This window comes from Vanessa cardui, chromosome 12 (assembly GCF_905220365.1).
Source record: "Vanessa cardui chromosome 12, ilVanCard2.1, whole genome shotgun sequence".
In the NCBI taxonomy this organism is placed as follows: domain Eukaryota; kingdom Metazoa; phylum Arthropoda; class Insecta; order Lepidoptera; family Nymphalidae; genus Vanessa; species Vanessa cardui.
Genome location: NC_061134.1, coordinates 1,850,336 through 1,865,844, shown reverse-complemented (window position 1 = coordinate 1,865,844; position 15,509 = coordinate 1,850,336). Strand labels below are relative to the sequence as shown.

The 15,509-nt window shown below is 31.7% G+C and overlaps 2 protein-coding genes across 2 annotated transcripts in view; one reads left to right on the top strand and one right to left on the bottom strand.

Moving 5' to 3' along the window:
• Positions 1–26: 26 nt before the first annotated feature.
• LOC124534021 (phosphopantothenoylcysteine decarboxylase) lies at positions 27–1,417 on the bottom strand. The gene is made up of 3 exons (XM_047109643.1): positions 1,180–1,417; positions 892–1,098; positions 27–402 (listed from the first exon to the last, which is right to left on the bottom strand). Exons 1-3 carry the CDS (start codon positions 1,291–1,293, stop codon positions 118–120), a joined length of 606 nt encoding a protein of 201 aa, XP_046965599.1. The 5' UTR covers positions 1,294–1,417; the 3' UTR covers positions 27–117.
• Positions 1,418–1,683: 266 nt separating this feature from the next.
• LOC124534286 (GATOR complex protein NPRL2) overlaps positions 1,684–15,509 on the top strand; it is a 63,464-nt gene continuing 49,638 nt past the window's right edge. Inside the window, exons 1-4 of the mRNA XM_047110043.1 lie at positions 1,684–2,070; positions 2,883–3,039; positions 4,158–4,284; positions 11,375–11,511. Coding sequence (XP_046965999.1) covers positions 1,871–2,070; positions 2,883–3,039; positions 4,158–4,284; positions 11,375–11,511 — 621 coding nt within the window. The 5' untranslated portion in view covers positions 1,684–1,870. The remainder of the gene's footprint in view (positions 2,071–2,882; positions 3,040–4,157; positions 4,285–11,374; positions 11,512–15,509) is intronic.

The window sequence follows — 15,509 nt, the reverse complement described above, 5'->3', positions numbered from 1 at the left end:
ATAACAAAAGATTACAGACAAAAATTTGTTAAAAATTTAATGGAAGTAAATATATGTTATTTTGTTAACACTCTGTATAACATCAGTCTTTTAGAACATAATTAAAAAAAATGTTATCTATGTTGGATTTTGTTTCTTATCTTCATATATTTTGTCAGCTAAACTTCTTATTCTGTGCACAATTGTTTCAACTTCTGCCATGGCACCAACACCTTTATCTCCACACATCAGCTTTTTATCAATCGGAGGAATTTCTTCATGACCCCACTCTTGCAATACTGCTATTTGTTTAGATGTGAGAGGATGCTCCCACATCCTTGTGTTCATTGCAGGACAGAATAACAAAGGTTTAGACATATCCCATGCCCGGACTGTGCATGTCAAGAGATTGTCGCATATACCCTGTAGAATTTTTTTTATGTTATAGTCATTATATTTATTAGAAAGTTTTAACTTAAACTTTTTAGTAATTAATATTTGAAAAAATTGGTAACCTAATGATAGCTCTTTAAAGATTGTCTGAAACATATTAAATATAAATCAGTATGAAATTGCTTTAATGGCATGATTATTTATAGTACCTAAACACACACATCACTGTGGTTTTGGTAGTCATTTTTATGTTAAAAATCAATGATAAATTTGAATTTTTTTTGTAAAATGAGAACAATTAATCCCTCTCTTCAGCACAACAAGAGGCTGGGTGCAAGCTGTGTCCTGATGCCATCTCATTCTTTGAAAAAAGAAATTGTAGTGACTTTCCACACACCTTTTACCTTGTCCCATTGTCCAAGACTTGACCATTATCAACAAGGATATTAACACCAAGCATTCAGGTTTTTGCATCTGCTGCACTTTGGATTAAGACAGTTATACTAATAATAAAATTACCTGAGATATTTTAGCTAGTGTATTAGCATCCAACGGTGCTATTACCATCATATCTGCCCACTTTCCCAAATCAATGTGTATTATAGGATCTCCTCTGCCTTGCCAACTTTTCCACTCTGAAGCATCATCATACAAATGATAAGAAAATGATGTCAATTCATTTTCATTAATAAAATGTTTTGCGTGTTCGGTGCATATAACATTAATCTGCAAAAGATTAATTAATATATTTTTTTCTTAATATTTTGCAATCAAAATTTTGATTCAAATAGAAATAAGAGAAGTAACCTTAAAAACATATTTTGCCTTGATATCCAGTAAACTCTTAATAAGAACAGGTAGTTTTATTGCAGCAACACTTCCAGTCACGCCGATGAGTATATTTAAAGAGTTTTCTGCCATAATTTATTATTGACTAAAATTAAATACAATTTAGTAGTTGTGTATTTACATAATATGGAGATTTTGTTATCAATTTCCTAATAGATTATGTGGTGTTTTGTTTACAACTGCAAAAATATTTGACGTAAAGCTAAACGGTGTTACAAGGTAATGTTTAAAATAAAGCAATATTCATTATATTCAATTTATAAAAGAACAAAAATTTTAGTAAATATTATGATGGAGCAAGAATAAAAATATTTTATAAAATTTCATAAAAAGATATTTGCTATATGAAATACACACGTAATAAAGCAAGAGTTGAACAGAGTACGTTTTTAAATTTCATAAGTAGGTAACATTACAAAATTCCAATGTCAAGTGCCTTTTGTCACTTGTCAGGTTGTCAGTTCATGGTTACAAGCGAAGTGGGTAGCTGTGTTTTTATTTTGAATTAAATTCCATAACTTCCGAAATGACATGAGTTGAGTTAAAAGTTTACAATTAGTGTGTTGTTGCCGTATCATGTAAACATTGAATATCTCTGTGTTACTAGTGACATTAATATCTTGACTTTCTATTAAGTAATTAATCCACGATGGATGGAAACTCGAAATATTACGAGGGTTGCGGGCAGGAAGGGCCGATCCGTTGTATATTTTTATGTGAGTTTCATCATACTGCTGGACCCAGAATAACTTGCCAAGTGCCGGAAAATTATATATCAAAAGACATTTTTGATACAGTCAGTCATTATATTATACCAAAAGTGCAATTACAAAGATGTACATTGACTGTGTAAGTTTCACTGGTTTGTTTGTTTTTTTTTTTTAATATTAGAAGGTGCGACGTCTTTGACAGCATAGAAAGATTAAAAAAAAGATAATTTTAATAGCATGATCATATTATTTTAATTTCAAAGACCACAAATATAATGTATTATGATTAGATACTTATTAATTCAAACATATTATTGATAACACATTAGTTTAATCAGCTAAATATTGTTTATTTATTTGACCCATTAACATATCAATTGAGTTAATAATAGTTTCTTATGTAAACAAGTTAATGTTAGTCTTAATTATAATTATTATTTACTACAGAGATATTCTATATTTAAATTAATATGAATGAGGCATTGTACATTCCATCAATTTGTAAATTAAATATAAAGCCTTTTTTATGTTATGATGTATTTAAAATTTAAAATTTTTTAAAAATAATTTACTAATGCAAATCAGATATGATAGTGAATATTTTCATAGTAGATACTAACAAGAAAACCAGCAAGAAATTCATTAGTCTATCTTTCATATCAGTATACTGAAACTTTGGAGTATATAACAATCAAAAATGTGAACAGAAAAAATAATTATACATATGCCAACTATATACCTTAGACATCAATAATTTCCATATATAGGTACATTTAATTCTTATTGGTATTTTTTTTAAATAAGAGATTTGAATATCTTGGTGTGGACTTTGTTAAGCCAGAAGCTATTATCACAATTTGTTTCAAAAAGATCTATATTAGTATAAATATACATTATATTGTCATAAAATTTGTGTTGGATATCTTAAGAAATGAATGTTACATATTCCAGGACGCTGCTCGGCTCAAAAATATTAGGCTTTCCTGTAAGGATAGATAACAAAAAGTATGCCCGGAACGCATATTACTTTAACCTGTGTTTCGTATGTGACGCTTGGGCTAGGACCGTTCACTTAGAACCATTAGTGAAAAAACTCACAGAATATCTAGTAAGTATTATTACACATTTATTATAAACAACAACAAACAACAACAGCCCGTAATTTCCCACCGGTGTGTTAAGGTCTCCTCTCCCTTTTGAGGAGAAGGTTCGGAACATATTCCACCACACTGTTCTAATGCGGGTTAGTGGAATACACATGTGGCGGAATTTTTATGAAATTCGACACATACAGGTTTCCTTACGATGTTTTCCTTCACCGCGAAGCCCTATATGAATTATAAACACAAATTAAGCACATGAATATTCAGTGGTGCTTGCCTGGGTTTGAACCCGCAAACATCGGTTAAGACGCACGCGTTCTAACTATCTCAGTTATTTTAACATAATTTTATATTTAAAATCATTATTTAAATAATTAGAAGTTACATATAAACCTTCATAAAATCTAAATATGTAATATATCTTTTTACGAGATACAAGATATAGTCATTTAAATTCAAATGTTACGCCTGTTTCCTAATTTATGCATAATTCGTCAAACTATTTCAATGACATGTCCGTTTCTAATCAACATTGTAAAAAATATCTTTATTATATTGTTATTAGTATTGTTCAAACAGATAAATGAGAATAATGTTATTTTTCAAAGTCCCTTAAACGACATGTGCGTGTGTGTCTGTGTTTGTAAACTATGCAATAACTTAGACAATTGGAATTTCAGTATGTTAGATATTTAAAAAAACAATGAGTAACTTGCATGTGTTGGTTTATTGTATTGAAATTTATCTTTAAAATAGTATAAAAATAGAATTAACAAATTTGCAACCCTAAGGTGTCGTTTATAAAGCCAAATCTGCTAGAATGAAGAATCTTAATAGAATTTCATTTTTTTTTATTATTACAAAATTTAACCTCGTAATTTATTTCATTAATATTATTATTTCACTAATAATTATAATATTATTTTCACGTGAGGAACTTATTTAAACACTGGCAAATTTGCGTAGACAAAGTCACTGTGAAAATGATAACTCTGCGAAATACGCTAATTGCTTGCATTAATGTCTCGTGTGTTTCAAACTTTTAATGTATTACAATGGCTCCTAAGTTATGAAAATGCGTAAAAACATGATACACGAAATAATGTAAGTATATTCTCTGCAGTTGTCAATGGAGTTAGAAACGGAGTGGTTATCCAAGCAGTCCATGTCCGGTGACGCGAAGGCCCTCAATGGTCTGATGCAGCAGGTGATGCAGGACATCAACAGCAGGAGAATGTGCACGTTGACAGGTTCGATATAACTCTTCGTACATGACAAAACACAAGCTATGAGCTTACCATGCAGGATAAATCATTACATAGTATAAAACAAAGTCGCTTTCTCTATCCCTATGTTCCTATGTATGCTCAAATCTTTGAAACTACGCAACGGATTTTGATGCAGTTTTTTTAATAGATAAAGTAATTCGAGAAGTAGATTTTTGTATATTATAAATGGACAAATTCGTAAAGAAACACTGATAATTTTAGAAGTTCCAACTGTGACGTCATCATTGCACCTGTGCGAAGCCGGGGCGGGTCGCTAGTATTCTTAGTATCTACTGGCGCCCCGGCTTCGCAAGGGTACTTGATATGTATAAATTGTAGCCTATGTGATATTTTGATATCCTAGACCTATATTACTGTAAAATTTCATCCAAATCCGTTTAGTAGTCATTTTCGAGAAAGTGTAACAAACACATAAATTCATCCTCACAAACTTTCGCATTTATAATATTAGTAGAATTGGAATATTTGTCTCGATCGGGATTCAAATCTACAATCGTAAATGCATATTTCCATAGGATCCAGTGATCATCTTACTGATGTTAAATATTCGTAAAGCAAGGTTGTTAAAAAAATCAGATGAAAATTTATTATTCGTGTAAACAATATAATGTGCGTTTAAAATTAACGTTATCAAATTATGGTAACATAAGGCGTTTTTTATCAAGTGAAATACGAAGTGAGTTCAGAATAGGAGGTACCACTACTACTTAGTGACGACCACTGGTGATTGTAATAATACAATCACCAGAGGAAAACAGATAAATAACTTTGCCATTGATCTGACGTGACGTCATTGGTCGATATCTTGAATAGTCTAAGTGAGAAATTTCGTTTTGAATGTCGGTAATGTTGCCATCGAAACTTTGGAAGTTAAAATGGACATAAGATGTTAAGTGGAATAGTGTTGTATTATAAAACATACATCATTTAAGCTATGCTTACACGTAGGTAATATAATAGCAGTTGTAAGCAAATCCTTAAGATTTGGTTTTCCTTCGCTGTCGAGAACGAACAAAATTTTTTAAATTAAATATTCAATATTCGAAATTTTTAATCCGCGTTGAACTCGCGATCTATCGCATGTCGGAATTAATACTTATCTTACTACATAATATATATTTATTTAGCATATTTAAAAGTTATAAACGTGATCTAAATAATTACCAAATTAATTAATTTTCATTACCTTGACTTGAAATCAAACGAGGCGTAGTCATTAATTAAGAGTAATTTTTTTTTTTTAATTAAAATGTTATTAAGGAAAATTAATTCCTGTAATAATTCTGAAAATACAGAGAGAAATTCTATTACGAATAATACCGTTTGAACAAGTAAATTAAATTGAGAGAATTTTGTAAATAATTAATGACTGTTTTTGAAGAAACGACCAGAAAATTGATTATGAACAGATGTTTGATCGTTCATATGTGTTATACCAGCTGTTTTCCCACTTTTAGGCATTAAATAAGACGCATTATAAATGCGAAAACTGTCTGTCTATTCGTTACTCGTCATGTTTTAACCATTGAACCGGAAATGTCTGACGTTGATATAACGTTGCACGGATTATTAATAAATCCAAAATTCAGATCGTGATGCCACTTAAAATTAAGCACGTTAAAATAACGCAATCAACGTTATAAATAATATGATAGTAATTGTATTTTTAGAACCAGAAGTAGGAAGTAGGTTAACCTCTAAAACAATTATCTTATTTTGCTTGGTTGTTGGGCTTTGTGCAAGCCCGTCTGGGTAGGTACCACCCACTCATCAGTTATTCTACCGCCAAATAACAGTACTCAGTATTGTTGTGTTCCGGTTTGAAGGGTGAGTGAGCTAGTGTAACTATAGGCACAAGGGACATAACATCTTAGTTCCCAAGGTTTGTGGCGCATTGACGATCTAAGGAATAGTTAATATTTCTTACAGCGTCATTGTCTATGGTTTGTATTGATGGTGACCACTTACAATCAGGTGGCCCATATGCTCGTCCGCCAACTTATACCATAAAAAAATCTTTAATTTAAAATAACAATCAATCCACCACAAAAGAAGAACATTTAGTCTACAACACAAATAACCGTCAATAACCACATTACACCGTAATAATTATATTCGCGATCTCAATGTGTCAACAACGAATCTCCTGCAGTTTTTTTTTTTTTGGTGAGTTGTGTGACTTGACGCAGATGTTGCTTGTTTATTCCAACAGTATACACTTAAAACAATATGTATAGAAATACAACAAGCGCCCTTATTAACTATTAGTTGTCGCCTGCGGATTCGCTCGCGTTTAGGGGTTTGGTTATTATATGTTAGGCAAAATAGTAGCCTATGTTATTAGTTACTATTGTAGCCTAAGTTACTCCTTATTACATCAGCTATCTGCTAGTGAAAGTCCCGTCAAAATCGGTCCAGCTGTTCCAAAGATTATTAGGAACAGAACAGACAGACTGACAAAAATGGTAAGAAATTCTCTTTTGATAATTGTACCCTATACGTTTGCATGTAGTAAAAAGTGGTTACTGAAATATTATAAACAGACACTCCAGTTTTATTATATTTTTAGATATTCAGTAATATTCGTTATAACAATGTTATTAATTTTCGTTAGGTTAACTCCTGATATTAATTTGAAATGATATTTTTTTTGAATAAGCAATATAAAATACTAGTTGTGTCTTAGCTATTATTAAAACTGTAAAGTAATATTTATGGTCGTATATATGCTAAATTCATACCTGAACTCATATAACCTTTACAAAATGTAATATGTAGACTAGTTACTCAGACCTGTATTTAATGTAACGTATGCTATAGTTTTTATATAATATCGTTAAATAACGTTATAAAATAACGTTAATTATTGCCCGTTGTAACGGTCGTGGCGCCAACTAATGTGTCAATTGAAATTGACATATAGATGGGTTTTTTTTGGATTAATGTCCTTGGTCAGAATCTATTTATCCGATAATTCCAATGACTTTGTTTAATATACAAGTATAGTATATAATTACTAATTGTAAATTAGTAATTCTATACTTACTATAAATTTAAATGTTGGTACTTTTATCGGGCAAAAAAAGACTCACTGAAAATCACGTAGGTACATTTTTCGATTCTTAGTGTAAGTACTGTTTACGATGTATGAGTTTTGTATGTGTCGTGATGATAATAACATGCACACTCGCTATTTTCAGACAAAACTATACAAACATCGCAACCTTATTCCAACGACGTAAGGTCTATTTTGGTACAGTGTTGCTGTCCGTAAAATAGTGAGCATAGTAACAACAAAAGACGTCTCGTGTTTGAATAAAATTGTATTGTTGTAAGCAAATTCGAGTTCAATAACACGATAAAAATGTGTTAATATGTTATGGCCATTTGTGTAAATGTTATTAAAATGATATACAGTCACAAAAATAACCAAGTAGAAAATTCGTAGTCAGTGTAAATAATCTTATAATTTTATTATCATTTATATCACTTAGAAGACTATTTTTTTATGGTATTGGTTGGCGGACGAGCATACGGGCCACCTGATGGTAAGTATTTAGTAGTAGTATTAAGCACCATTACCCATAAACAATGACACTGTAAGAAATATTAACTATTCCTTAAATCGTCAATGCGCCACCAACCTTGGGAACTAAGGTGTTATGTCCCTTGTCCTTGTCACTCACCCTTCAAACCGGAACACAACAATACTGAGTACTGTTGTTTGGCGGTAGAATAACTGATGAGTTGGTGGTACCTACCCAGGCGGGCTTGCACAAAGCTCTACCACCAAGTAAGTATTTGTTGATTAACGAGATATGTATCAAAAATTTCTTTTAAACCATCAATTATATACTCTTGATTCTAGTCAGTTAAAAACTATGAATCGCGTGTGTCGTATAATATCATCCTCCTGCCCTTATCCCAATATTATTTGGGGTCGGCGCAGCATGTCTTCTCCTTCCATACCTCTCTGTCAGACGTCATCTCACAAGTAACATTCTTTCTAACCATATCGTCTTTCACACAATCCATCCATCGTTTGCTTGGTCGTCTTCTACCTCTATATCCATTGCATATAGTATAACAGACAGCTTATTCCGATGTAAATAGGAATAATAATAAACGGAACTTAAATTAAAGTATTTTATAAAATTTGCTAAAACTCAGCTATATTATGCACTAATAATAGATTATGATTAATATATCTTTTACTAGCGACCCAAATATAATTATTTTACAGAATTTGTTTATTTACGATATCACATAAGAAACTATTAAAAATTTCTGTTTCTTTACTATATCGTCCATGTATCCATCATCCATCATCATCCATCTTTCGAATCACTCTATCTTATAAAAAAAACGCATCAAAATCAGGTGGAACTTATACCGTTCTATACTATAAAAAATGTACATATATCTGATAAAATAATAACTCCAAACAAATCTATACACAAGTACACGACTGTTGTTTACTCCGAATTGCTTGGTATAAATGAAAAAAATAAGATTATTAGCATCGCTTAGCAACTATCAAGGTGGATCAGGTAATTGATTATATCATCACTTTGGTAAATCCAAATCAAGCAAGTGTATACTTTGATTTTTGTTTTGATGGAATTAACGGAATGAAATATTTTATTATGATCGAACGAATCATTACATAGCATACAATAAAGTCGCTTACAGCTGTCTATCCCTATGTATGCTTATATCTTAATAATTACGCAACGGATTTTGGTGCGGTTTTTTATTAGATAGAGTGAGACATTTTTAACTTTACCGTTTCGTAAATTCAATTCGTTTATAAAAAAATACATTGGTAAAAAAGGCGTATTATTCAATACAAGATTTTGTAGATGATAAAAAAGCTTGGAATTAATACCTGTTGACTTCCAGAACAAAAAGGAACAATGTTTATTTGATTTTGATTGATTCAACGGGAATGTTTTTGTATATAATACATGGACAATATAGCAAAAAAAGAAGAAAAAAGGTCTGTAATATACATAATTAGTATCAGTATGTGTAATGCTGATAATATAAACGTGTGAAGCCGGGTCGGTTGCCTAGTGTAATAATAAATTCTGAATTATCCTCAAACATTAATTATCGCCCGAGACTGTTACGAATGCATTCGAGATAAAGCATTATTAAAATAACCGTCAATTTATACAATGTTTTATGTTTTTGTTTTGACTGCAGACAAACATTGCTGTTATCGTTTTATATAGATTTCATCAAATCTGTGTGCTATTTTTATCTTATCTTACATAGCGACGACTCCGACATGTTTTAGTAGTTCTATATACAAACTGTCGATAGTGGTACTTTATTGTAAATCTATAATAATATGTATGTAGAAAATTTGTTTGTGTGTACCGAGATAAATTCTGGAACTCATGATATAATTCTGACATATATAATCACTGGTACATAGCTACATTGTTCCTGAATGTTATAGAGTCTAAATTATTTTTATATAATTTTATTATTATTATACAAGCGAACTTCCCCGGCTTTGCACGGGTGCACTGTTGATACTAAATATGCTACAGAATGTCTTACAACGTCCTAGCTTTTTAATCATTAGATACTACATAGTTTGCAATGTAAGCGCATAAAATGTGTTTAATTAGGACATCACATTAGAGACTTCTAAAATTATCAGTTTTCCTTTACTATATTATCCATGTATTTTATATAAAACCTTCCTCTTGAATCACTCTATCTATTTAAAAAACCCGCATCAAAAACCGTTGCATAATTTAATAAAGATCTAAGCATACATAGAGACAGACAGCGGTAAGCAACTTTGTTTAATACTATCTAATAATTTTTAACCAAGCGAAGCCTGGACCGGTTCGCTAGTTTTAACTTTTAAGGACAGCTGAAGATTTCTTTACTTTTCAGTTTTATTTAAATGTCTAGATAAAATAAATGGATGGCTCGTAAGAAATACCACTGGATAGGCTGGTTGGCAGGTGCAAAGAACACTAGACCTATAATGCATGTTTTATAATTCAAGTGCGTTTGTGACCTTCGATTCCCGGGTCGGACAATAAACTGTTACACTCACTTGTACCTAATGGAGTAAGGATGAATGCACCTGTGTTTGCGCACTTGTGCACATTAATTTTAATTGCGCAGTTAGCTTCTGAATTTCTGCGTGGTTCTTCTGGGTAAAATCTGCTTGTCGAATCGTTAAATTTTATTGAATACTGCAATATGGGTTATTTTTTTTTATTTGAAAAATTAATTAGATTGTTGATATTTGTCACGGTAAGCTCAGTGCAAACTTATGATAGCAACTAATAGATATTGTCAAGTGTCTGTAAAATTTATATATTTAGTAAAATTATTGCAGTTTCTCTGTGCCTGTGCACTGAAGAAGTTGCTCATAGATGTGGCTCGGTCCTGTCTCCTTATCAAACTAAAAATATGATTTATATGAAAAACTGCGTTTTATCAATTAGTTTGTTTGGTTACTATGCAATAATAATATTCCTTTATTTTTTTGTTTCTCCAACTCGATTCGGTCCCACGTGTTTCATATTTGAGGCCTTCTGATATTAATTTAATGATAATTTGTTGAAAAAGATTAAAGAAATTCAAGTAGTTTTTAATATAGTGTAGGCTGACTCACAAGGCGACAAAAGTCAAATAAACAATATTTGATATCGAACTTATGCGATACAATAAGTCGAGAGCTTGTGTAATCAATGATATTCATTACTTACGTGCGAAAAAATTTTGAATGACATTTTGAACGTCGATCAGAACTGGCTCCACATATTACACTTATTTTAATACGGGATATTTGCCATGTCTACGAATTTTCATTATCTATGAATGTCGTAAACTGTCGTATTTGTAAATATCGAGCTCTACCATCTAAAAATACAAAACATGGTAAATATCCCGCATTAAATAACTGTAATAATTAAATAACCATGTTAATTTAAAATCTGACTCCACATTGTCCTACAAAGTATATGAGCAAACCTGGTCACTCACACATTAATTATCTTAATATTTTTGTTGACAGTGGGTACCACTACAACTCACTTGACGGTCGTGCGGGTGAACAGCGACCCAGCACCCGTCAAGGATCATCAGGTGCCCGTGTTCCTCTACAGCCGGCAGTCCTTCGTCGCTGATCAGTGGGATCTCACCACCAACCAGGTAAGTGTACAAAGTATATAAACAAAAGCAACTACGATGTATATGACTTGAAACTGATATCTTCCAATTAACTTCTCTTGCTTTTTAGATATGTTTTATTGGTCTTGTGATGTACTATTTAAAAAAAGAAGCATAATTAAATACTATAAAACAAAGTAGCTTACTGCTGTCCCTATGTATCCTTTAAAAATTACTCAACGGATTTTGTTGCCGTTTTTTTTAATAGATCGATTGATTCGAGAGGAACGTTTGTATATAATAGATGGATAAAATAGTAAAGAAACACTGATAATTTTAGAAGTTTCGAATGTTATATCGTAAATAAATAAATTCCGTAATATTTTTAGTAATAGTACTCCGAAGCCGGGGCAATATTAATACTAGTAAATATTAAAATCGTTTCATCGAACCGAGCTTAGCCATTGGCTTAGCGATAGAAGGGGGAGAAGGGGATAGGGCGATGAATGACGACGACGACAATTAAGTTTCGTTTTACATTATTATATTTCACGAGCACGTGTAGTGACGAAATCGTACTCATCGATCTCATACAATAAAAACTATACATACTACAACTACTACTACAAACACATATTTTGCGGAATCTACTATCAATATTAAGCGTTATTTCATTAATCAGCGAGCCTTGATAATATCACACAATCCTAGACAGTGTCTGTTATAGTACGTTTTGTACAAAATAGTAGTATGTTATTAAAAGTAAAGTAAAAAGTAACAGCCTGTAAATTTCCCACTGCTGGGATAAGGCCTCCTCTTCCATTAAGGAGAGTTTGGAACATATTCCACCACGCTGTTCCAATGCGGGTCGGTGGAATGCACATGTGGCAGAATTTCGATAAAATTAGACCCATGCAGGTTTCCTCGCGATGTTTTCCTTCACCGCCGAGCACGAGATGAATTCTAAACACAAATTAATATATATATATATATATATATATATATATATATATATATATATATATATATATATATATATATGTTGGTGCCTGCTTGGGTTTGAATCCGCAATCATCGGTTAAGATGCAAGTGTTTTAACCACTGGGCCATCTCATCTTAATATACAAAAAGTAATTGACTACGCTGTTGGAATATTACATTGTATTACCTTATTTTACAGTTCATACACACAATTCACATATATTATTATATGAATAAAATAATAATTACATATCATACGCTTTTTGCGATAATCTTATTAATTCTAGTCATACTTCGTTGCAACTCGATTGATCGAATATACGTACTTACTATATATTATTGATCATTAGATTGTTATATACTTGTAAATGAGCTGAATAAATTGTATGTTTGTAGGTTGTAATAGACTATTTATAGGGTGGGTAATATTAAGACTTAGATTATGAATATGTGTAGTGTCGCACTACAAAGGACATCTATTTCGGACATCTCGTCAATATTCCAAGTTTTACCCTCACCACTTAAGGTATGGGAAAATCCACAGCGTAATCTTTAAGACGTTTTCTGCCTCGCACAACCACTCTGTGAAACCAGATTCCGCTGGCGGTTTTTCAGAACCGCAACGACTTCGGAACCTTCAAGAAAAGGGCGTACCTTAAATCTCCAAGTCCCCCCGGTGTTGCAGATGTCCATGAACGGTTGTAGTCACTTTAATGGCCAAGGGTAGGCTACAATTTCGAAGCGTTCTAATTTTTGACGAATTCAATATAAATAAGCAAGCTAAAACCCATGAAGGAGAAGTGACAATGCTTAAGGCGAATGAAACTGCAATAAGCTAGTTCTAAATATTTCCAAAAACCTGTACATTTGCTCAATACAATAACATCGAGTGTTACTGCATAATAATAAACAAAATAATCAGCACTTGCTTCGCATTCCGATCATATTTGTCGATAGTATTTAACGATCGTCACGAATTGACTCAATACACACATGGATATTATTTATATTATTAATAATTAAAATATATTATATGCGAGACGCTTGCATGTATTTTTCAATCGTATTAAAATCAAAATATTCTTTATTCAACTATACTCTGAGCTGAGATGACCCAGTGGTTAGAACACCAGCATCTTAACCGATGATTTCGGGTTCAAACCCAGACAGGCACAACTATATATATGTGCCTTATTTGTGTTTATAATTCGTCTCATGCTCGGCGGTGAAGGAAAACATCGTGAAGAAACCTGCATGTGTCTAATTTCGTCGAATTTCTGCCACATTTGCATTCCAGCAACCCGCATTGGTACAGCGTGGTGGAATATGTTCCAAACCCTCTCCTTAGTGCGAGAAGAGGCCTTAGCCCAGTAGTGGGAAATTTACAAGCTGTTACTCTTACTACAACTATATTCATAATAATAGTTATTAAATGTCAAATTACCACTGTTACGGAAAGTAGATTCTAATTAGAATAACCAGCAAGAAACTCACCAGTTAGTAGTTATTCTTTTCCACCATTTTAAGTACAGAGAATGTAAGTTAAAAATCATTATTTTTTATATTTCCTGTCTGGAAGTGAATTTATACTAAGTCCACGCTTTTTTATCTTTAATATAATTTTCTATCGAGTAAGCCTAATAGGTATATCATTAATGGCTTTTTGATATGAGTTTTTTTTTTAATATTTTTTTTTTAGATCATGATTAAAAAAAAATCGTCCCCAGATTATTATGCCAAGTTATAAATGAATAGAAATTGCAAGCAACTCTTTCACGATAATTACGTTTACGAAAACAAATTACGTTGATATGTTAATTGAAGGCAATAGTTTTTTTATCTCGCATGAAAATAAACGCGTACTAACTAACGAGAAAAACACTTTATCTATTTATTTTTGTTTTAAAATGAGATTCAATTTATTATCTGGCAAAGATTAAAGTATCTTTGGTATAAGAGTAATGAAAAAAGAGTACATTACTCTTTTCAAATTGCTTTGTTTTTATCGAGAGATTTGCTTACAATATACGCTTTTATAAATTTGTTAGGATTATACTTCATAGAAAAAACTAAAAACGGTGGAAGTACATTGGCTTAGTTAATACGATTCGAGAGCTCATATTACACCAATAAAATTGTACAAAGAAAAAAACCAAGATGATTACAAAAGGTGACCTTATGGACAAGGTCTCTTAAAGGGATTGGTTATGTTACTTTTATCTACACTAATTTTATAAATGTAAATGTCTATCTGTCTGTTGCTCGTTCACGGCGAATTACTGAACCGAATTTGATGAGTTGTATGAAGCATGCTTAAACTGCATAGGATATTACACCTAACACCTAATAATCAAACCGGAAAGCAAATGAAAATAAAGTATACTTTGTTCAAGTAGGCTTTTACAAGCACCTTTGAATCGGCATTTAACAACTACACTAAGTGAAGCTACCTCTGAAAGTAGATTGTACCGAGAAGAACCGGCAAGAAACTCAGTAGTTCCTTTTCTTATTCAACGTTTAAAAATACAATGATATATGTATACAGTAAAATATAACCATGCTTTTATTATCGTCTGTATTATCTTGTATTGAATAATATGCCTTCTTTACCAAAGTATTTATAACAAGTGATTTGTATGTGAATATTGGAAAACATTCGGCAGTATATATGTATAGTATCAGCATTGCAACCGTGCCAAGCCGGGGCAGGTCACTAGTTTTATTATAAAACGACGCCATGAGTCCTTACTTGTAGGTTATTAAAGCTCATATAACAATACAGTGGTATATATGTAACATTAGTTTACTTATTTAAAGCACTATATTTCCATCAAGGTAAATAAATACTGGATGTGTTGGTAATGATGTGAATACACGAACGGATTATTAATTAACCGATACTATTGTTTAATTCATAGCGTTACTGGATGTTAGTATATAGAATTTTTTTTTTTTGATATCGTAATATAAATTTTATATGCACATATTTTTGCATTACGAATTCTGCAAAACGCAAAACGATGAATCATAATATTTATTGACTGTTTATTTTTAAGAAT